The 24,432-nt window shown below is 37.6% G+C and overlaps 2 protein-coding genes across 9 annotated transcripts; one reads left to right on the forward strand and one right to left on the reverse strand.

The window, feature by feature from the left end:
• Positions 1–7,712: 7,712 nt before the first annotated feature.
• Positions 7,713–9,360, reverse strand: LOC135589208 ((+)-neomenthol dehydrogenase-like). 2 transcript variants are annotated; one of them, XM_065081493.1, is made up of 4 exons: positions 9,230–9,360; positions 8,890–9,148; positions 8,616–8,801; positions 7,713–8,243 (listed from the first exon to the last, which is right to left on the reverse strand). In XM_065081493.1, the coding sequence occupies exons 1-4, from the start codon at positions 9,274–9,276 to the stop codon at positions 7,848–7,850; spliced, it is 888 nt and encodes a 295-aa protein (XP_064937565.1). In that variant the 5' UTR covers positions 9,277–9,360; the 3' UTR covers positions 7,713–7,847. The 2 variants fall into 2 exon arrangements, with proteins under 2 accessions (XP_064937565.1, XP_064937564.1); XM_065081492.1 differs by having other exon boundaries at positions 7,713–8,285.
• Positions 9,361–15,621: 6,261 nt separating this feature from the next.
• On the forward strand, positions 15,622–24,135 carry LOC103995982 (uncharacterized). 7 transcript variants are annotated; one of them, XR_672557.3, is made up of 15 exons: positions 15,622–15,773; positions 15,892–16,098; positions 16,399–16,533; positions 16,607–16,857; positions 17,056–17,244; positions 17,545–17,637; positions 17,758–17,796; positions 19,058–19,147; positions 19,235–19,337; positions 19,438–19,518; positions 21,548–21,624; positions 21,728–21,808; positions 22,975–23,066; positions 23,623–23,811; positions 23,905–24,135. XR_672557.3 is itself a non-coding variant. In XM_009416760.3 (15 exons), the coding sequence occupies exons 2-14, from the start codon at positions 15,990–15,992 to the stop codon at positions 23,744–23,746; spliced, it is 1,464 nt and encodes a 487-aa protein (XP_009415035.2). In that variant the 5' UTR covers positions 15,622–15,773; positions 15,892–15,989; the 3' UTR covers positions 23,747–23,749; positions 23,905–24,135. The 7 variants fall into 7 exon arrangements, 6 of the variants coding, with proteins under 6 accessions (XP_009415035.2, XP_009415034.2, XP_064936698.1 ...); XM_009416760.3 differs by having other exon boundaries at positions 23,623–23,749; XM_009416759.3 differs by having other exon boundaries at positions 23,623–24,135.
• The last annotated feature ends 297 nt before the right edge of the window (positions 24,136–24,432 follow it).

The raw sequence follows: 24,432 nt of genomic DNA on the forward strand, positions 1-24,432 counted from the left end.
TGGCCAATTAGGAGTCCACATTTGCGGCAGAGAAGTTTGGTTTTTGATCGATAACGTCCGCAAGTGATAGGAAGACAACTCACCTCATCCACTTGAGTGAAACGACTAAGATCAACAGAAACAAAAGAAATGACTCCTTTTTTGCTAGATTTTTTACAATCAGATCGAATCCCAGATGTGACTTGATTAGAAGAACTTAAATTCAAAGGATACCCACAAGAGCTGCAACTGCATGAAAATTATTATTGACACAGACTTAGTAGCTCATAAACATGAAAGATATGAGCAACATACAACAGTGTTCATTTCTACAGTAGGTTGACCAAGAAATAATATTGAAATTGCATCCACAGTACCAACTGCTGTTATGTTATATCCCATGCTCTGTCGCTTCTTAAAATATCATAGGATCCTTTTAAAGCTTCCAAATTTCATTCAACTAAAATTAAGTAATTAAGGATAGTGAACAATGATTACCAATGTCATCATGTGATGATGTTAGCATCAACACAACAAAGTACCAGCATCATGACATATTATCATAAAGCCTTCAAAATACATGTTGGTCTGAAAATTATCCTTTTATGTTGTGATCTAACAAAAAAGATTTACAAAGGTCCCATCAATATCGTCGATAGAAAAACAGTACTGAAACAATTCGTCATAATATATATATATATATATATATATATATATATATATATATATATATATATATATATATATATATATATATATATATATATATAATCTGAAAATAGTAGAAACACTTTTAAATGTCATTAAGCTAGACGCATGCGTTCCTCCATTTGCCCAACATGTAGATCTAAGAACATGCCCTTCGGTTAAGGCATTGGTTTGCACTTCAAGCAACAGCCCGAATGAAATTTACACTCCAATAAAGTCAACAGTCGTTGTGAAACACCAATCAGAATACCAATTATCGTCAATGAAATGAGCGCTGCAATTTCTAATATGCACATTTTCTTCCTCTCATCATCTATCCATCTATGTAAAAGAACTCAAGACATCCGCATTCTACGTCGAATGCATAATCAATCACTAAATCAACCAATTCCGTTGTTAACTCCACATGCAAATCGAACCAAGAATAAATCGGCCGAAAAGAACAAACAGCCCTCAAAGAAAAATTTCAACAGAAGCCCTAAATCCCACACGCAAAGGCCAATGAACATAGAGAAGTTCCAGAAAGCCATAAAAACACAAAGCGGATCCAAGAGAGGTTCCGGTCACGCCAAACTCGATTTCTATCACAAGAAAAAGCAGATCCCAAAAGGAAAACCTTCCCTGTTCCACAATACACCGATCGAAGGAAACGCTGCAATCAGAGCAATACCTGTAAACCACGTCCGCCTGGGACATCGTCAGCCGCCAAAATCGGATTCTGACGACGAAACCTTCACGAAAAATCCATCAAGGCATGGAGACATGGAGCTTCACAAGGGAATAAGAAAGGGGAGGAGAGGGAGAGCGGCGAAGCGCTCGGAAGGGGAAATGTTGTTGTTTTCCTGTTTTTTTGGTCAAAGGAGAGGTTATTATATCTCGTCAACGTCTCACGATTGGATGGTTACCACACGACCATTAAGATGGGATCACGACCGTCCAAATAGAGTACTCACTTCCGACGGCTACAGATTTTTCATAATAAACAATTTAAAATTAACCTACAACCAATTTTTTTATCGGACAAATTCATGAGAAAAGCTTCTCATTTCTTTCCTTTTCTTTTCCACGTGGAAAAAATAAAAAAAATAATACACTGATATTTTCTAAAATAAAAAATAAGACATCAGGTAGAAAATTTAAAAAAGGAATGATCGATAATAATAATAATAATAACAACAACAACAACAACAACAATAGAAGCTTTTATATCTGTTTAGGATTAAAGTATTTTTTTTTATAATTAGATTTCAAAAAAATTAAGAAATCTCTTAATTGGATTTTGGCAAGTTAAGATAGAATGGGAGGTGTTTATTTTTAAATGTTTGGTTTGAACTTAATTTTTTTCTAAAAGTGGATTTGGGATGAGTTAAAGAGAGAAAAAAATATTTGAATCGGGCTCGAAATTAAATTCATGATAGATAGTCAGCTTATGTTGACATTGTAAGAATGGTAACGGATAAATGACACATTTCAGAAATTATTATTTTTTAATCATCGTAATTATTAGTTGAATTGAAAAGTCTATTTATTTATATCACATCTGTTAGTAGTTTCTTTGATGCGCTGTGTCTTGATACAAACCATAAGAATATATCATAAGCACACACATGTATATATTTATACATTTGAAATCAAATCTTTAAATTAAGTATGATCTTTATTTGCTTCTTTGATAATGAGATTCAAGAAATAACTATTCGGATAGTCTATTTTTGTTAGTAAATTAAATGAAAATAATTATTAAAAAATATAAAATTTTAAAAAAATTGAAGTGCGAGAGATAGGTTTTCTTTATCTTTCTTTAAAATATTTTTTTTGATTCCTTTAAATATTTAAAATTTTATTTTTAGCTTAAAATATATTATATATGGTTCTAAATATTTTTATTCCTTTAAATGTCAAAATTTTATTGTTAGATTAAAACATGTATATGAAGTTTTTAAAATATTCTTTTATCCCTTTTTATGTTTAGAATTTTATTTTTGAATTGGAATATGTTGAAATTATTCATCTATATTTCTAAAATTTTTATCTTAAATGCAATATATTTGATTTTTATTAAGTTTATACAATACTTGATTTAGAATGTTATTTTATCATCTTATCTTTTTAATATGTTATTGTTTATTATGTTTTAATAATTTATATTAAAATAATTATTAATAAATATTCGTAATTTAAATTTGAGAGAATTCATTGTGTTTAGGTCGAAATCAGCCTACAAACTAGGCCTGATCAATAGACCAAGCTCAACCAATAAGCCAAACCTAACCCGTAGTTCAGGGCCTAGTCCATAGGCTAACTTAACCCAACCTAACATGAGCAATCACGTGCAACGCACATGACTAGCCCGTGGGCTATGGATTGACCAGTGTTATAATAGCAGGCTTGTCAAACCTAACCCAATATTATACTATTTAACTTATTATCATTATTTTGTTAAATTTAGACTCAAAAATTGGTTGAATTAAATCAAATTTGTTCAATTGAAGATTGATTCAGCATAATTCCAAATTAGTCTATCTTCTTTAAATCTGTTTAGCCTAAATTAAATTAAATTTAATCTAAATTATATTAGTTTATGATGATTACAAACCGATTAAATAAGGATTAGAAATCAATTCAACTAGTTTCTAGTTAAATCGAGTTCAATTGGATCGATTGAATGAGGGTTCAAGTTAATTGACGATTAATTGATATTAATTAATATTAATAATATTAAAAAATGTTTTAATATATTATTTTATTTCGATACAAACATAACTAATATGAGATGATGTTATTTCCTTGTGAAATCATGATATTGTTTCCTTGTAAAGGGTAGATAAAAACGATTCCTTCATCCTTGGAAAAAACATACGATTCCATTTGATGGCGATTAGATAAACATATTCCCTCTATAGTACGATGATTCTTCTATCCGTTGTTAGTGCAATTTATCTCCATCTATTATTAGAAACATTTTCATCTCCGGAATAAGAGTTCCTACTTAGTATTTTTTAAATTTTTTTTGTTTTTGATTTTCGAAACAATCTTCAAATTCTAGACTCGATTTCAGTGAAATACAAACCTTCCTAACATTTATTCTGGACGTACTCGCAGAAAGATGGTAAGATCCTATATAACAAACAAAAGTGACAATAGAAGTCACGATGTATATAGATCAACATGAATGCATTATGCGTGGATGTCAAGCATCTAATTTACTAATAAAATATGAGAACACAGAGATGAGTTAAAAAGAGTATTTCACATGATCGGAAGCAGATTACAGTGTCAAACAGTAAATTTGAACAAAAAGAAACAAAACTATCCTCACAAAATCATGGCATGATGTCAGAAAGCTTATACATAATACCAATTTTATTACAAGATGAGATGTGTTCTCGTTGGGGATCCTCCCGGACATACCATCAGATCTGTCTTTCTATAAATTAACTGCGTCTTCATTTGTTCTTCATTTGCTCAAACTTGTCTATTGCTACCTGCAGCTCATCCGTGCCGCCAACCGCCCTCATTGTGTAGTAGTAAACACCGAGCACAAAGCCTGATAATCCACCTGCAACAATCAGGTTCTTGGTCTTTGGTGCGAGACTGCTGAATCCTTTCATTGTGGCAAGTCTTGCTATTAAGAATGAAGATTCAAATATAGGCAATCGGTCACAAGATGGAAATATGAATATCGAAAAGCACCAGTAATTATTCATCAACAATGCAAGAACCTGCATTACATGATGACGGAATGCTAGCAAAGAATGTTTCTAATATAGGCATTTAAGAACAAGTAAATTTCGAGGCAGCAATCAAAGGTTACATAAATCAATTTCAAGACACTGAAATTGGAAAAAAGATACAAATTATGTACTGTCTTGCTAATAACGAGTGTTCCCAACAGAATCTATGCATAAGATTAAAAAAAAGACCTTTTTACTTTCATGACAAGTATTTAACAGCATAAGCAGTATGATACATATTAGAACAGCCATATCATCAGTTAAGATAGGGAAATCAGCTGACAGTATATAAGCACCAAAGTTGTTATATGGGAAGCATTTTCTTGCCTTGTCATATGCAGCAAAATGAAATCAAATTTTCAGTGGCAATATAACAAATGGATTGTGAGCCAGTTAATAAACTTTAGCAGTGAACCAAAACAATTGAATAGGACTATAAAGCATTGAAGGTTGAAGAAGGAATACAGGGCGGAATGAAGGGGAAGAGAAAGACATGGATGGATTAAGAGAGATGCTGTCAACAGTCGCTTGTTCTAAAGGTTTACCCTAATTTGTGCCTATCAGAACACCAAGAGCTTCGCTTTTTGTCATGTATGATTAATAGGAATATTAATTACAAGTCACTGTCAGTGCTAAAATCTGATACTCAATCAGCTGATAGTTGTCAAATACGAACACCTTATAAATCTAATATCTTCTTACATGATTCAGATTGAAATCCTTCTTATGTTCATGCCCCCTAAATTGATCTGCACTCTCTAAATCCAGCCTAATAAAATCCATGAATAATGTCACACATGATCGATAATCTTTCTGATTATAAGTTATATCATGGGATGATGTAAGTTGATGCCTGATGACAGTGACGTGCAATTTTCCCTATTGTTTTCCAGTCCCCCCTCATATTCTAATGGTAATATATGTCATAAACATAGGCAATGTAAGGTTCTAATTGTAATATATGCAATAAACATAGGCAATAACATAAAATATGATCAGGCAATGTCAAGATGAACCTAGATTGGAGCATGATTGGGTTGAGATTTCTTGGACTCAAATTGGTTTCAACGAAGTACCTTTTTCCTTTCTTCAACAAACAAAAAATCCTTAGCGAAACCTATAATATTTCCTTGCAGCAAAGAAAGCAAACATACATGCTTAAGGTCCTAATAGATCACAGCATACCCTAAACAATACCAGTTAGCAGCTAGTGCAGTAACATAAAGTAGGAACCTGTCTTGTCGATATCATGCAGAGACAAGCAAACCAACCTCACTTTATTTTCATAAAAGAATGACAAGCAATTCCAATCTATATCCTGCACCAATTTCTAAGAATCTCCTCTTTCTTAACTTTGCAAACAAACATGCTAGATTAACATATATTTTTGTCATTTAAATGAGAACATTAGCATATCCTACCAAGTGCTGTCTTATAGAATAAATTCTCGACTGCCTAAAATCATTCTCTATGTGCTCTTCAAATGAAGGCTTGGATATGCAATCTTGATATCAACTAGTTTAATTTTGTGGTTGCTAGATACCTCTTGATCCAAAGGTGGAGGACGGACTAACCTTATTAAAATTATTCAAGTATCAGGCTGTTAGAAATCGGCATCATCCTCCCCAAACAACTAAACAAATTGCACCAAAATCGATAACTCAAGTTACCCCAGTGAATTGTATCAGAGTGCAACTAAACATTTTGATTTAATTATCCTTTCATAACAAGTTACCCCTACAAGCAGTAGCAAACGAATGCAGAACACCCAATGAATCAAGTTTCCATTTGTGGATGAACATCTAAACTGGATCAAAGTGTAGTCAAAGGCAAGAGGGACTAAAGGTCCCAAGGTGCCAAAGCGCACTAGCAAAGTAAGATGCTCTCAAATATTAAAATTTTAAAAAAATATATCATCGTTAATAGATATAATCTCTAAAACAAAAAAAATAACAAAATATTCATTTAAAGGTCAAAATGACACTGTTCAAATTAACATAGAAGGAGGAGGGGGATGGAGAGGGGGTTGCTGTCAGTTGGGAGGGGAGCAAGGATGAAGGATCCGAGGAGAAGGCCTGGGAGGAGGAGGTACGGGAGAGTGTTGCTGTCCAATGGGGTAGCTGTCTGATTGTTGTCGGTTGAGTTGCCGTCAGTTGGGTGGCTATCGGTTGTTGTCGGTTGGGAAGGGCAGAGGGAGGAGGGAGGGGAGCTATCAGAGAGGAGAAGGAGGCTGTCGGGGAAGCTGCGGCAAAGCGAAGGGGGAGAAGACGTTGGCCGCAGGGCTGAAAGGATGATACAGTGAAAGCCGCCGGCATAGGGAGGAGAATGGAAGACGCCAGCGCCGGGAGGAGAAGGGAAGAGGGGACGCTGGCGGACAGACGAAGGGCGCGCGGGCGCTACACGACATAGGTGGGGGGAAGACACTGGCGGCTGCGGCGGCGTGGGCGACGACGACGGAGGAGGAGGAGGAGAGAGAGAGAGAGAGAAATATACATACCGACGACGAGTCCGCTGGAGGAAGAGTCGCCGTTCCCCCAATTAGGTTTCCAAAGGTTGTGTCGTCGCGTGCGTCCGTGTGTTCGGGTGTGGTTCGGGGTACGTGTGTGAACATACGTTGATCTGGTTCGATCGAACCAGATCCAGTGGATAGATTGGGCCCAGCCTAGCGATCTGGCCCGAGCCCAAGCGAAGGTGGCAACCTGACTGGGCGCCCAAGTAAATGACTTGTATATTTACTTCATTTGTTTAATACATAAATTAGAGCTAAAAATATTTAGTCAATCGAATGACTGAAATAAGTCAGCAGGACGGGTCTGAGTTGACCAAACTCATAATTTGACTAGCCATGTTGAAGCCTATAGTAGATTAAATCTATAACAATAATAGCAATCCGTAATCTCTCATTTAATTGTTCCTTTGACCAACCATTTATAATTATCTTGATGTAAAATATGCAAGACATATAAAAAAATCACAATTATTGTGTCAATTTGACCGGCTTCTATCTTAATTATTATTATATCATGAGCGGCTCGCACATAAAGCAATGTCATCCTCATGTGAATTCTTGGCTGTTCATCTTGAACACGACGTCCATCACGTTCTCAGTCCCTCCCTTTTCCACTTGTTTTCTCCCTGCATGCCTATCGTCCGAGATATTTATTACCTATGATGCATTAAAGAAGGTGATCAGGAAGATTTCATGGGATCCGCATTGGTGGTAGATCATGCTCAGGGGGAAGAACAAACAGTAAGTAAGCGCTTGAGGGCTTTGGTCAAGATCTCGAGTCAAGCACAGCAAATGCATGCATGCTTTGTTCCTCGTTCTCATCCGATAGCTTTGACCTGAGATCACTATCGCCACTTCTAATGACCAGTAAAGTCACTATCTAAAGCTTTTCTCGAATGTCATCACACGCATTACATCTACAGCTTCGAGTACAAGGAAGGGGTGCACCACTTGAAGAACTTCCCGGTGGGTAGTTGGTGGGGAGGGAGCAAGGCGAGCTTGGCGCCAACCTCGGCGGCCTCCTCCGGTGACCGGCTGCCTCTCCCCCGAGTCATGGAAGTCCTGGTGAAGCCCGGGCAGAAGCAGTTCACGCTCAGCCCCCGCCCTTCCTGCTGCTTCGCCAGTAGCCTGGAGTACGCATTGAGGGCGAGCTTGGAGACGGAGTAGTCCGTCCACACCGTTGGCCACCCTTCTTCTCGCCATGTCCCCATCTTTACGTGGTGGAGGAACTGCGACACCATGCGTTCCACCGCCGCGACTGTTAGAATCTCCTCGTCCTGAAGCAGTTCCTTCAGAGCTGGGTTCCTCACCTTCTGCAGTGCACAGAGAGATACATGGCTTTGGTTCACGGCCTGCTGCAGTAGAATAAATGGAGGAGATCGAACCCTTCGGCATGCACCAAGCATTCATGAAGCTACCGATGCTCCTATCATCACTTTTCGAGAGTGAAAAGGCAATGTAGGAAGTGACTAATAAAGAGAGAGAGAGAGAGAGAGAGAGAGAGAGAGAGAGAGAGAGAGAGAGAGAGAGAGATGCAGACTAAGTTTGGGACATGGTGTTTCTGCAGGCTTTGCATCGTGGAAGATATGTTGGGTGTAGCATGTTAGGTTAAATCATCAGTCAGTGATATCACTGTGATCGGAGGTACATCTGTTCCGGTCGAAAAGGCAGCATCTTTGACTTACATTTAGAAGGCCGAGCTGAGAACTAATGTTCAGTATGCGGCTGCTGGTGGCGATGGATCTCCGGAACAGGGGCAGCAGTGACTCTATCAGCATCTTGGGGCCGTAGAAGTTGGTACGGATGACAGTTTCTGCGTGCTCCACGGAGTTGGTGTCAATCTCATTAAATGAGACGGCAGCGTTGTTGATCTACACATCAAGAGGCGCCGCCAGTTCATCAGATCTAATTCGTGCGAAGGAGAAGAGGGAGAAGACAAGGATTACAAGCTTTACTGACAAGAATGTCCAGTCCTCCAAATCTCCGCTCCAGCCAGGCCGCGAAGGTGACGATCGACGAGGGCTCGGCCACATCCAAGTGGCAGAACGCCACATGAAGCCCCAGGCCGTCGAGGGACTCCACCGCCGCCTTCCCCATGCCGACGTCCCTCGAAGTGAGCACCACCGTGAGCCCCAGCTCCGCTAACCTCTTGACGAGCGCGAATCCGATGCCCTTGTTGGCGCCGGTGACGACGGCCACCGTCTCCTTCGACCACCACCTGCACAGCACCCGCAACAAGAATGACGCACGGTACAGGCAAAGATTTACAAGCCGCAAACGGTCGCCCATGAAACTTCACCTGGCGGTAGAGGGACAGATCGCGGAGCCCTTGAGGTCCATATCCATGATCGCGGTGAAAACGTCGCCGGATGATGGCACAGCTCGCGAGATGCGTCGGGCAAGGAGAGGAAGGAGAACAGCATATATAGGCAGAGCTCAAGCGGAGCTTGTCAATACAAAAAGGAAGACGGGGGGGTGGAGCACCCCACTATCATACGCAAATAACACTAACGACCGAATCACCCCGGAGACTTCTTGCGGATGACATGGCATCACGGTCTATAGGTCATCGAGAGAACACATCACCCAAGAAACTTCTCCATGGTGATTCAGCCGTTCTGACGGGCACCACAACTGCACTAAAATAAAAAAGTGTCGGCGATAAGAATGCTTCATCACATGGTCAATATGGATCCACGTAGGGACCATTGCATTACAAAACGTGCCGAGTTTGTGAATGCGAAGATTAATGTAATCTCTATCATGCGATCCACTTGTGGATCGAAGAACTCCTCCTATGATATGAATCAGACGGCAGCAGGAGAAACAGCACATGCGATGCAGGGATTAGAGCAAGACGGTGTTAGTCATGGTCTAATGGAGATTAGCTGAATGGTTAGCATCAACGTAATGGCAATCTAGTTGGATTAGGGTGGGTCAGCATCGATGATGAACCTGACAGGAGAATAAGACAGGAAAATGTCGTAGGAGAAATGGTTCGATTTTTATTGACTTAGTCATTTCCCATCGCACGCATCACATTCATATTGACAGTATGATGTCTTCTTCTTCTTGACTAGAATATAAATATTATCATCCACACCTCCTCCCAACTACACTAAAATGTATTAGAACCATAGTTAATAAGAATTAGATTGTGTCACTGGTTGAACCAACAAGTCAACTTGTTGGAACACATGTTTAATACTTTCTTAAAAAAATAAAATATAATACAAAACAAAAGATTTTGATTTTTTAGTGCCTAAAGCATTGTGCATAACTCACACAAAGGGGTTTATGGACGTGTATGCATGATATCTATCCAATAGGATTCTAAAAGAAAGAGTCAACATAAATTAGAATTCCTCAGCTAAGATCATAAAGAAACCGTAAACCACCATATGCTGTTCAAGAGTCAACACAAGCAAGCTGTCGACCCCACGAGTTCATACCTCGTGAATTGTTTGCAGTCATACAATAACCATATGCATGTCTTTTTCTGTATGGGAATGTATTTAATTCAGCAGGTGACACTTGGGAACTGTAGTCAACGTTTGTAGGTTTCAGATGACTTGAGGGAAGAAGACATCATCATCATCAAGTGGGAATCTGCTGAAAAATGTGTCGAGAGACTGCTTCCAGAACAAAACCTGTTGGCAATATATTATCACTGTATTCTTGAGTTTGGTACAGTGCCATCACACGCAGCATTGCTTGTGCACAGTGAGTAGAGAGTACAATTATTTGCATGATCTTTTTGGCTTTCACATCATCTTTAAGGTAGAGACAAAGCAGTGGATGTCCAAATTACTATGAGGAACACTTGAATAATTTTGTAAAATTAGAGTCACTTGATTAAGAGGTTCAAACTAGTATCGATTTAGTTTAAAGTATGGATGGAGTATTTTTGCAGTACAATAACAACTGAGGGTTTATTTTCTTGGCTTTGAAATGATGAAAGTAATAGCTGAGTCAAGAGCTGTTGGAACACCAAAGGTTGTGGTTTAGCTTCACTTGTTTGCTTCAGATGCCTTGATGGAAGAAAACATCATCATCAAGTGAGAATTTGCTGAACTGAGGGTTTATTTTCTTGGCTTTGAAATGATGAAAGTAATAGCTGAGTCAAGAGCTGTTGGAACACCAAAGGTTGTGGTTTAGCTTCACTTGTTTGCTTCAGATGCCTTGATGGAAGAAAACATCATCATCAAGTGAGAATTTACTGAACTGAGGGTTTAATTTTGCAGCACAATAACAACTGAGGGTTTATTTTCTTGGCTTTGAAATGATGAAAGTAATAGCTGAGTCAAGAGCTGTTGGAACACCAAAGGTTGTGGTTTAGCTTCACTTGTTTGCTTCAGATGGCTTGATGGAAGAAAACATCATCATCAAGTGAGAATTTGCTGAAAAATGTGTCAAGAGACTGCTTCCAGAAGAAGCCTTGTGGGCAAATATATTATCATTGTATTCTTGAGTTGCGTACAGTAGCATCGCACATAGCAGTGCACAGTTAGCAGTGGGTACAATAATTTGTATGATCTTTTTGTGTTTCACACCTTCCCCAAGATAGAGACACTGCAAGTGGTGGATGTCCAAAGGACTATGAGGGACACTAATTTCTCTCCCTTATCTTTTCTTTTAACTTTTCCTTAAACACTTTGATTATTTAGTAAGGTATGTACATGATCATTTGATCCAAATGATGCATGACAAGTTTGTAGCAAAGTAATGCAAAACTTGTGAGAATTTTGCAGTGCAACAACAACTAAGAGACTTTTTTTCCTTGGCTTTTAGTATATAAACATCAGTAGATGCATGCTGAAATTAATAGCTGAGTTAAACAGTGTTGGAACACTAAAGGTTGTGGTTTAGCTTCACTTGGGAACAGTGACCATAATTAAGTTGAGATTTGAAACACCATAATCAATCCACATGTGACTTTAGCACATGTGGTTGCCTAACATTTGTGTATTTTGCATGCCATAGGGCCATATTATAGTGTGCAGTGTTCATGCAAGCTGTGCTCTCCCACCATTCAATCTCACCTTTCAACCAAAACCTAGGCTGATGCATTGCCTAACCTACTAGTTATGTTTTATAGATAGCACCCAACTTTGGTGTGAGAGAGACTTAGATTATAAGGACATGTGATCATATTCTTATAACTTAATGCATCCATAGGTACTAACCAATGACTTGGGAACTCAGCTTTAACTTCTTATCATTTCTTTTTAACCCACTAACATTAGTTAAATCAAGCCTATCAATATTTAAGTATGTTAAAGGAATGATTAACAAAACCACCAATCAGATGTAATTTTTTATAGCCAATTTCGAGCGTTTGTGGGTGTAGAATTGTGTAGTTTGGAAGCTTAATTTGGTTTGATTCTTTAGAGAAGTAATTAGAGTTAAAAAGAAGTTTGATAAATATAGTTTATAAATCTTTTGAGGTACAAAAGGTAAAAGGTAAAATATTATATTTAGTATTTGATAACAAATACACCTAAGCTAATTGCCGTCACCGGCTCAACCACCATCGACACTAACACCCATCGAGGTTCTTTCACCCGACATTGTCTCGGCATCATAGGAGCAGTCGAGACCTATCGAACCATCGGTTAAGGGGGCATTTTACTTCACAACCATGAAATTCCATGGATTATATTACCACTATATCTTACCTAAATTCATGACCTAATCGATAGATTTGATAGATGGAGGATTTCATGTGAATCTAAGATCGACGTTCAAAGAAGATATGATAAGAGTTCCAATAATCCAAAGGGGAAATACTATTCGACCTTACTTTGGGTCGGTCACCATTCATCCAAAAATTTAGGAAGATCCAATTCAAGCAAATTCCTGCCTCACTTTGTTGGAGACATTCATTGATAATGTCGACTCGATAGAGTATATTATAGCTTTTTGTACTAAAATATCGTTGTATGACACTTCAAATATCCTAATATGCTGTATCTTTCCGACCATGCTAAGAGACTCAAAACGAGAATGGTATGCCCGTAAAAAACTACTTTCTATTGGTTCTTTTGCCCAACTCATGTGGGAGTTTGAACTTTACTTATTCAAGAATATGCTCGAGGCCATCGATAGCAATACTTCTCAAACTTAAACAAGGGGAGGAGGAAACGGTTGCGAATTACATTGCTTGGTTCATCAATGAAAGACATAAGATAAAATATGCTCAAGATGTGTGAGTGAAAAAAACCTAACTTGCATAAAAAAAAAAAAACCTTCCACGATAGGAGATAGAAGATAGAATATGAGAAGGCACGTGAATCAAAAAAATCTGACCCATGTTAAAAAAAAATATATCACGACAAGAGATATAAAACAAAATATGTCTAAGGCACATGAGTTAGAAAAATCCGACTTGCACTAGAAGAAGCCTATCATGATGGAAAGCACAGGATAAAATATATCTAAAATGTGTGAGTTTGGATAACCCGACACATGGTAGAAGAAACCCACAATAACAAGAGGTATAAGATAAAATATGCTTGAGGTGTAGAGGTTAAAAAACCAAACTCCCACCTTTATCGGGGCACGGAGGTTGAAAATCTGACTCTCGCTTCCACCCCAGGCACAAAAGTCAGAAAGCTCGACCCTTACCTTCGTCGAGGCATGAAGGTCAGGAAACCTGACCCTCGCCTTTGGCCTAAGTGCGGAGGTCAAAAAACCCGACTCTTACCTCTGCTAGAGGCATGGAGGTTAGAAAACTTGACCTCGTCTAACCAATGTGTGTCCCTCAATGGTACGAGGAGTAGGTTAGCAATGGATCACCACCAGCAAGCTGAGGAGTTGATCCCTGATGGACATGCCGAACAAACACATTTTGGAGGATACAAGGTTTATGATGAATTAGACATGTCGAACGAACTCATGCCGAATAAACTAAACATGCCGCCATATCAACAATGGATCGAAAAGATATGAGCTCAACATGTTGGATGAACTATACACCATTCTTTGTACCCCTCTAACTAGAGCTTCGAAGCATGCCTGGGAGAGTGTAAATGACAGGGAGTATATCATTAGCTAATTGTCATCCGATGTATACTATCATGTGATGTATATGGTGGATGGATAAGACAAAGATCATCCTCTGACTGTCTTCCTATGTGAGTAAGGGTCTGAGGTAGATGGTTATATGTTTCCCCCTTTATTTCCCATGCGAATAATAAGCTAAGGGGAGATTATTGAAGGTGATTAGATGTTGCCTTCCTATATAATATTTCATAAAATATTTTGTACATATATAGGTATAAAAAGCTTATTTCTAACACAATGAAAGAGGGGGGAGGGGGTAGGAGACTTATCTTTTTTGACCATTCGCATCTATACACGTAAATCTTGGGTTACTAGCTTGGGCGTAGGAGGTACCGAGTCAAAAAACCTCTCACAATCTTAGTTTTTTATATAGATGATACCTCGGGAGCTCGATGTTTTCACCTCAGAGGCACTTTGCACAACCTGCACATATGGTTCCAGATGATATTGAGTTGATGAGAACATCAATGACTTATTATCTTAATAATATTTTATATTTTAAAAATAATTTCAAACTCCATAACATTACTAATACAACTAAATAATAATACCTAGAGTTTTAGTTTGTAAAATTAAATCAAACTGAAAGTGAAACCTATGATTCTACCTTGCAAAATTTTCACAAGATTTATTGATTTTTTTTTTATGATATGTTTTTATCGACCAAATGAACATTCATATATTGTATGATTTGATCCATGATTGTTTTTAAGCTCTAAACGTTATGATCATATAAATTAAAAAGAGATTTTGGTGATCAAGAAAAGAGCAAATTAACTTCTTCGGTTTTGGCATTTTCTCGAGTTACTCGAGCTGGTTTTATATGTTCTAAGGACATCAAATGCAATTCTCAATCTAATTCAATATTTTTTTTTTCTATTAATTGTTCATACATTTTGTTCCTTCTGTTCGATGTTTCATATGCTTAAACCTATCATCACTACAAACATCAATAGAGCCGGTACATGGGCAATTTTATAGAAAGATAATTCTTATAATATAGCGAAAACAGATGATAAAAGGGATGAGACAAGTGATGAATATAACATTATTTTCTTCTCTTACATGTTGCAATAAAGGACAATCGATGGTTGAAATGATATAATTAATGGTTTGAACGATGATTTGATTTCTAATTTAATCGTAATAATAAACCATTTAGGATGAATTAATATATTTGTTATCGTTATTTAGTTTCATAAAAAAAATCACATCCTTAGTTAAGTTAAGACCACTTGGAAATTGATTTATGAATTTAAATAAATTTTCAGATCCTCCTTATATAATTAATATTAATGCAATGAAAACATGAAGCATAATGTAAACAAAGGGATTGGATGGAGTTGACTTATAACAACAAGTCAAACAACTTTAATCAATCATATTGTATAATGTGATTTGCATGACCTTCCTTTTAGCCTTGCAACATTCACATTTCCTGCCATATATATATATATATATATATATATATATATATACACACACACACAAAATAATGCTTGCACACGATCATGATTAGCTAATTGATCCCTAGTTTTCGAATCTTAATGCAACTGTCGGATAGCCCATCTTGGGTTGGATTTAAGGTTGCTCGGGTAGTTTCACGTGCGACGCACGTTTAGGAGAACACCGAGTTTACCAAAGTACCCTCGCGATTGCGCGATTTCCACAGACTTCTCCCGATTTCCCCCCCTCCATTTCGCCCGTCTTTCGAGCACTCAAGAAGGGTTTCGCCGTTCTTCCTCCGCCGCGCCGCGCCCTGAGAGCGCTCTCGATCGGTACTCCCTTTCCCATATTTTCTTCCACTCTCTATGTCATTTGAATAGTTCTTCTCGATTTGAATGATTTCTGCTATCATATTCTCACTTTGTGATCGTCTTTCTGCATCCCCTCTAGAAAATATAGGAAGAAGTGAACTTTCTTGAAATTGACGCATTGTGGGGATTCGAGGCTCTTATTTTCCTTTTGTTCTTCATCGGTGAATATTTCTAGTCATGGAAAGCAGCAGTGATGCCAGCTACGCCGTAGCCACGGAAGTCGGCTGGTATATCCTCGGGGAGAATCAAGAACATGTCGGCCCTTATGCGCTGTCGGAGTTGCAAGGTGATTCCTTTGACGTCGCTTGCTTCTTTTGTTGTGGATTGAAGTCATTAGGAACCGCAGACGCAAAAAGGACTCATATCGACCAGTTGAATCAGAGGCAATTCGGATAAATAAAAGAAAGAAAGAAAGAAATAAAAAAAAGCCCTCTGCTCAATTGAGAGCTTCTTTTATTTTGTGAATTTGTTTGGAAATGTGCATTACGTCTTACAAATATACGTTTTATGACAGAAAACTGCCAAATTTTTTATTGGAATTCTGGATTATGAAGTGCTTGACATGTTGAACGATCTACTGTGGCAGAACATTTTGCAAATGGATATATCTCAGAAAACACCGTTCTGTGGTCTGAGGGGAGGAGTGAGTGGGCGCCACTATCCTCAATACGGGAGTTATATGCGGGGATGCCCATCAAGAAACTTGATGGTTCTACTGCAGGTGAACAAGATATAATATTATTCACTTCAATGTGCTGTAGATTCTGTATCTCACTTTCTTACTCTGTTTGCAGATCTGCCAGATGAAGATGATGACTTTACAAAATGGCAGAAAGAGGTTCAAGAGGCTGAGGCAGCTGCTGAGGCTTTGAAAAATGGCACTACGATGAGTGTCCTTGCTGAAGGGGGAGAGGGTCTACAGGAAGGAGCAGGTTTAGGCGCTGATGATCAGCCCACGACTCCACCTGATGGGGAGGAAGAATTTACTGATGATGATGGATCCACATATAAGTGGGATCGGGCTCTTAGGAAATGGGTTCCTCAAGTAAGTGCTTGAACTCTACAGTTTCGTCATGTTGTAAGTTTTTGATATACATGTTTGATTTTCTCATCTTGTTGTCTGCATTTTGGTAACACTTATATGAGTTACTCTTGCATTTGTGCCATTGTCTTTCTAAACCAATTGATTCCTACTCCTTCTCATCTCCATTAATTCATGGTTGTTCCATATCTTTTCACCAAGGAGAACTTATTAAGTGAAAAAAGTGGGTATGGAGTAGAAGACATGACCTTTGCACAAGAGGAGGAAGTATATCTTGCACCAGAGGTTCCTGAGCCCTCAGTCTCTGAAGCAAAAGATTCCTCCACCAAGAACATGGAGTCAAAACCCGAGACGAAGAGGAAGTTGCCTGATAAGCCAACTGAAAAGAAGGTTACTTCCAATTCTTCTTTGTTTCATTTGTGTAGTTTCTATTTCTTCTACAGTTAATTTCTTTCATTTCTACATACTGAACTGAGTGTTCGAACCTGCAGTTCATCAACTATCTTGCCCATTGCTTATCAGAATGTGCTATGTTTTATCTATCACTTACCTGGACAGCAAGTTAGAAGAGTTCATGTTGTATAGTTAGTAAATAGTTTGCTTTATTTACTTATTATCTGTGTACTCTAAGTCTAGTTGAAGATATGCTTGCGTAAAAGTTATGATACTTCTGGGCTGGAACTTTTGCAGGAAGCTAATAAACCTCCAGAGAGTTGGTTTGATCTAAAAGTGAATACTCATGTTTATGTGACAGGATTGCCTGATGATATTACTGTTGCTGAAGTAAGTCCAAGCTGAAAGAATTGAACCTCTGTGTTCATCTATTACCAGGATTGGTTTTCTCATAACTTTTTAGATGGACTCTTTCTCAGGCATGACATTGGCTTTTAAAATATCTTGCAGATTGTGGAAGTATTCTCAAAATGCGGGATCATAAAGGAGGTTAAATATAAATGTCTTTTTTTTTTTTTGCTTTTTTGTTGGAATTTTTTATCTTATTAAATTTGTGCCTTATATCTGCTACCTACTAGTTGCTAGATCTGTGGCATGTATGGAATATGGATCGTACTAGAGTGTTTTGCCACCCTGTTTGTTTGTACTTGTCTTTGCAGACTTAACGTGAATCAGAAATTTACTGATAGAGAATAGGATAAATACATGTTCAAGACAACTTGTCTACAGTATTTGTCAAGTTTAATTGTAACATATTAGTAGAAAGTAGAAACTCTTTCCACATCATAGAAAGTTATCATCTTTATTTGCAGATGAACATCTTCGTTGGAGCTGATTCTATATCTCTCAATTTGTTTCCAGAAGTAACTTGGTGGTCTATTCTGCCTGTAAAGTGTTTAGAAAGATACGAGTTTGATGATATCAGTTCATTATTTAACCCTTATTTAATTACCACTTCCTGAACTAGTATCGTATGCTTTATGAGCCCATAAAAATTTGCCAAATTGCATATGATTTATTTCCCGTTGTTCATGGTTTACAATATCTGGCTTAACGGTCAGTACAGGTCAGTATTTATTGGTCTAACCATGAACCAGTACATGGACCATCGATTTTTGCCATGTTTCATTTCATATGGGGCTTATTTTTTGGTACTGTTACCTTATCGAGTGCACCTTCCGGTTTTTACTGTTGGGAACAAGTATTTGGGCAGCAATCCTTCGGGTCTGAAATTGTTATCAATTTTTCAATTTTTTGACAGCTTTGATAATTCTTCTCTCACCTATGATGCTCTCCTTTCACTTTCTTTCTTTCTTTCTTTCTTTCTTTCTTTCACTCTTATGCACACTCTCTCCTTTGCCTCTTCCTCCTCCCTTCCGTGTCATTGCTGCTGCCGATTCCTTCTCCTCCTCTTCTTTGCCTTTGAACCCTAATCTTCCTCCGTCTCCTCTTTCCCCCTCTTCTTTATTCTCTTTGGTCCAGGTAGTATTGATTTGTACCGAGTGTTGATTAGTACATTGATTTATGCCAACTACATACCTGTCTCGTGGTCCATTAGTAATAGCACCGGATTGAGATTTTAGGGCTTGTCATTGTTACAATTTATCTTCAATCTGAAGCAGCTTTAGATGTTGTATACACTGGCAGCCTTCATGATCATGTCTTTGTCATACCCTAATAGTTTCATGATATTACATGTCTTGATCATCCTATTGGCACACTTTATAAGCTAGTGAATTGTCATTTACAGGATCCTGAAACTAAAAAGCCTCGTGTAAAGATCTATACGGACAAAGAAACAGGTAGAATAAAGGGGGATGCACTTGTGTCATACTTGAAGGTAAATTAGTAATGTGCTTCCCATTTCGATGACCGATACATAGTAGGAAACTTGGAGTTAAAACACTATTTCATGTTTGAAATGTAGGAACCATCTGTTGCCTTAGCAATACAAATTTTGGATGGAACACCTCTCCGTCCTGGTGGGAAGACAGTTATGTCTGTAAGCCAAGCTAAGTTTGAGCAAAAAGGTTTATTGAAAAATTATGTTGAGTTATGCTTTGTTCAATATTTATTGAAAGTTTGTTCGCACCACACAAAAATAGTCATTTTACTGAGTCATTTTTACAGGAGAAGTATTTGTAGCAAAGCAAACAGACAAGAAAAAGAAAAAGAAATTAAAGAGAGTTGAAGACAAGATTCTTGGATGGGGTAATCTCTGACCTTGTATTGAGTTGTTTGTGTTCTATGACCAAGATGAATTGTTTTTTTTATTGAGTCAAAGTGAAAACCATTTCTAATGATTTGTGTACTTAGCACTTATCATATTCTTTAGTATCTATGGTAGTAGTGTAAGATTCATGACTTCCTCAGTACTACTTTTATGTCTTCGAGTTATCATGTTTGCACGGTGGGGCATATACAGTAGAAATTAGTGTACTTTAATTCTCCAGAGGTTTTACTTGAATGACCTTATATTCTAGTTGTTTAATGTCAATTTGTCTTGGGATTTGAAGGTTGAAAACTTCTGATTTTTTTGCAGTTGTTAAACATATAGAAGAAATAAGGTTATGGTGTAGAGATTATAGAATAAAAAGAAGAATAAATATAAAAGAAAGAAAATAAGTTAAGATTCACAACCACAAACCAAAAGAAAAATTCTTCATATCATGCACGAGTCACTAATTTTATGGGTGGAGTTAACACCTTAGATTTATTAGGTTTAGACAATAAATCCAAAACTCAAAAGGTAATAATTTTTCTCTCGAAAGGCATGATTAAACTCTATTCCTAAACCACCACCATCTACCACATTGTCAACCAATGGCTGGTTGTCTCAAGGGTTCACAACTTGTTTAGAGCAATTGATACTGGTGTCCACAGACATCAAGTGTTGGGTATTTGGTACGTAGCAAAGCCTCCTAACCCAGCAAACTAGAGTCCTTGTAGGTAGCAACTGGAGGGGTCCATTGATGTCGACAACGCTAATGGAAGGCACCAGATTCCTGATAGGCAAAACCTTTGGCTTAGCGGTTAAGGGAGGTTCATGATTGCAAATAACCTTTTCTATTTATTGTCTCCTTCCCCAGACTGGACCAAAATTCCTTAGACTTAAAATTCCTTAATATATTGTTGTCAGGAGGTAAGTTCTTGATTCAGAGAATCATATATACTTATCTGAGGTGAAAGAAATAGCTAAACTGATACATAGTCCCAAAGTAGAATACTGTCTATTCACTCATTGCTTATAATCTTTCTTTCCCCTGATGAAAATGGTTCCATAATGATGATTAGAAGCTCAATGATTATTGCATATATACAGTTATTCTTTTGTACAAATGTCACATCTTATAAATTGTATGATTAGAAGAATCTAATTCATTTTGGTATGAACTTACGAGGAAAATCACTCTACTGAGACATATGAGAGAATAATATCTAAATATGTGATATATAAAATGTTCTATTTTCATTAGACACTGATAAGAAATTTTCTCTAAAGCTTCATGTCTTAATAATCTTTTTGAATAAATTTATAATTTGACGAGGTTCAAGGTTCAAGGTTCCTGTCTCTAGTAGAATGGTCCATCATATGAAATTAAAGTGTTCATTTTTCTTGTTCTTATATCACTAGAGTTGTATTAATTTTATACTGTCAGTTTGTCAGATATGATTTGGTGAACAATTAGCTATACATTAAATGACAACAAAAGACACTGACCAAAGTGTCCAAGTGGAGAATAGAATTAATTATGATACCGACTGGCAGTCTTTACATGTTTTTGCAGTGGACATTCTGTTATATATTCTGAATTGTGTCATTACTCACTGTACATATTGTCTAATCATCATAACAGAATTAGATAAAAAGAATGTTCATCATCTTTCCCCACCGCTCCTGTCATCAATGTTGCAAGTCATGGCCTAGTTGTCCTGAAAAAGAAGTTTTAGCACTAGGACCATGCTAACCTTTTTTCCTCCTTGGTTAATATTACTTCTGACAGATGACCATTCTTATGAGTTTGGTATATTCTGCCAATATGCTACCTACTGTATGATGTTTTCCTTCTTTTTGACTTCCATATATAATTATTAACCCTAACAATATTGTTGAAGAAATTTCAACCTTTCATTCTGTCGTTTCTCAGAATCATCTGCTTTATCTCTTAGCAACTTTTAGTAGATCTTAATAACCTTGTGAAACTAATTGTTGTATAGCATCACTGATTTCTTCTTCTAGGTGGACATGATGATGCAAAGGTGACAATTCTGGCTACTGTTGTTTTGCGCAACATGTTCACACCCGCTGAGTTAAGGGTAAGCCATTGGTGCCTTGTATATATTTGTATTTCTGATTTTGTGAACTGGGTTGATCTACGCTAGTAATACATATTATATTGTGGTCTATGGTTCTAAGCAGGCTGATGAGAGTCTTCTGCCAGAACTAGAGCAAGATGTTAGGGAGGAATGTGTGAAACTGGGCCCAATTGATTCAGTTAAGGTATGCAATGTGGTTGTCATTTGCCACTAGGCTACAAGTCAATTTGGCAGATTGTGACTGATTTGACTTTGTTACATTGCTGTTGTTATTATTATTTTCATGCTGTTGAAAGGCATTTAACATCAAAATATTATTATTTTCGACCGAAGTCCAATTTACATAATGTTTGCAGATGCTGCAACAGCAGCACTCGGTACACAAATTCATTTATGATGGCTGTTGCTCTATATCTTGTGAGCATAATGGGGATGGGGTGCCCTGCCCAGAAACACACCTGGTAAACTATATGGGCAGTGACTCACATATGCTCAAACTAAGAACCTCTCAAGATGAAGATGGAGCTGACTATTATGCTTGGGTGCTGCAAATTATTTTTCAGACTGTATTTTCTTTTCCAGAAAAGCAAACTGATATTAGTTAGTTAAAATGGGTATAAAAAATCCTTTCTTACATTTGAGTTCAAAACTGACAGTATGCTGGAAGGCCATTCCCCTTTCTATATCTGATTGCATCTACTAACTCTTAACAAAGTGGCAAGCCACTTTGTGGCCCTATTACCCTCTCTAAACACACTTCTAAATTCTACATTCTTCAAAACAGGTTAACAAAATGCAAAGGTCCATGATCACATTCAAATGGCCCAAGGTGGACTAATTTTCTTCATCAACAACTGCCAGTACGTCATTGAGTCAGTCTCAATATGTATTCAATGAATGCTGTCTTCCAAATCTGTTTTCAATCTATCTCTGAGCACAACAGCTTCACAGTGTAGGACGATCTCTGTTTTCTAAGTCCCTGCATCCATAAAGTACACAATTAGCCGTATCACCGCTAATTACAAAATCTATACTCCCATCCATATTCTTCCACAAACCATCCCCATGAGCTATACCAACCGACTGAAGGTTACTCCCAGCATATTCCTGTCCCTAGTGGATTACAGGAGTTGTTATAGAAACTATAATTACGGGAATTTCATATCCACAATAGCCATTAGCAATGAGGAATCAGAGGATCAACATGTCAGTATTATCACAACCTTTAGCTAGTATTTTGGAATTTGGACTGTATTTAGGTAAAGGCTTTTGAGATAATTTGCTTATTTCATATTTTGTATAGTTATTTGTCAGTGGTACTTATGTTGCTCGTTACAAATTGGCATACAGGTTTGTGAAAGTCATCCACAAGGTGTGATTTTAGTGAAATTTAAGGACCGGAAAGATGCTACAAAGTGCATCGAGCTGATGAATGGAAGATGGTTTGTTGCCTGAGCTCTCCGTTGATTTCAAGCATTTGCAGAACACCTCATTGAGTTCTAACATAAGAGCATCTCTGAATCATTTTTACATGTACCCTTTGATTTCAAGCATTCACAGGAACACGTAATTAAGTGCAACATGGGAGCATATCCAAATGATTTTTGGTGCCATCTTTGCATTCTGATATGTGGTTATGTAGGGAATCTTGGGAGTTTACCACAAGCAACGATGGGGATCAAAATAAGCATCATAAGACTGAAAGAAAACTTTTGCATTCTAGTCTTTAGATTATGATCTAAATAACTAAATTAGCAAAGCTAATTATTGGGAACTTTGATTTCGGTATTGTTATTGTTTTCTTCTTAAAGCAAATTCTTTTTAACTGGTAGAATTTTACAAAGAATTATGTAATTCTTCACTCTAGCAGTGGCAGTAAACTTATGCATGTTTTTTACACTATTTCTATGTACTCTGCAACTATTCAATGGTGGTATCGTTCTAATGGACTTTCCCTGTTCTAAAGCACTTTCCCTGCATGATGAACTTGGTTTACAGGTTTGGTGGAAGACAGATACATGCGAGCGAGGACGATGGTTCTGTCAACCATGCTCTTATTCGTGATATTGATGCCGAGATGTCAAGGCTGGAGCAGTTTGGTGCAGAACTGGATGCAGACTGACGGGTATACAGTTCCTGTCGACAAACTCCTGTTATTGCAAATTCAAAGAACAAAGAAACATAGATGTAATTTACTCTGTTCTCCATCTCCATTATTGTACCTGAATTAACACCCATGAATGGGTTAATTTTGTTTTGTTCATCTGTACATGTTATTAGGGAGGAGACCATGTTTTCGCTGGCTGAAGAACTGCAACCAAATGCTGCAAGCACTGCTAGTACAGATCCTTTTACTGTGGTATTGACCATCTTTTGTGATATTTTAATTAGCTATGTGCTGCCTACCTCAAATGGGCTGGATTTGCTCAAGCTATGCCATATCTTAGTCTGTACCGCACTCCAAAATGCTTGTACAAGTGTTCGAGTAAGTTAGCTGCCATGTTAAAATCATAGAGTTTTCATCCAAGTCGATGGTTCATCTCGTGGCTGTATTAAATCATTCTTAATCGGCGCCAACATGATGGTGGTAGTCCATATTTTTCTATATAGTTTCATTGTTGTGCTAGTAGTTGTTATCCTCCAATTTGAGCAGCTGAGGTCTCTTCCTCAATTAGTGAAGAAGTTCCACTCTGGACAGGCAGAAGAAGAAGCTCATTGTAAATATAGCAGACCTAATGAGCTGAGACTGTTGTTGTTACGATATTTGAATAGAGAAATTATTTCCCCAGCTTCAATTTGGATCATGTA

The sequence above is a fragment of the Musa acuminata genome, chromosome BXJ1-8 (assembly GCF_036884655.1).
Source record: "Musa acuminata AAA Group cultivar baxijiao chromosome BXJ1-8, Cavendish_Baxijiao_AAA, whole genome shotgun sequence".
Lineage (NCBI taxonomy): Eukaryota > Viridiplantae > Streptophyta > Magnoliopsida > Zingiberales > Musaceae > Musa > Musa acuminata.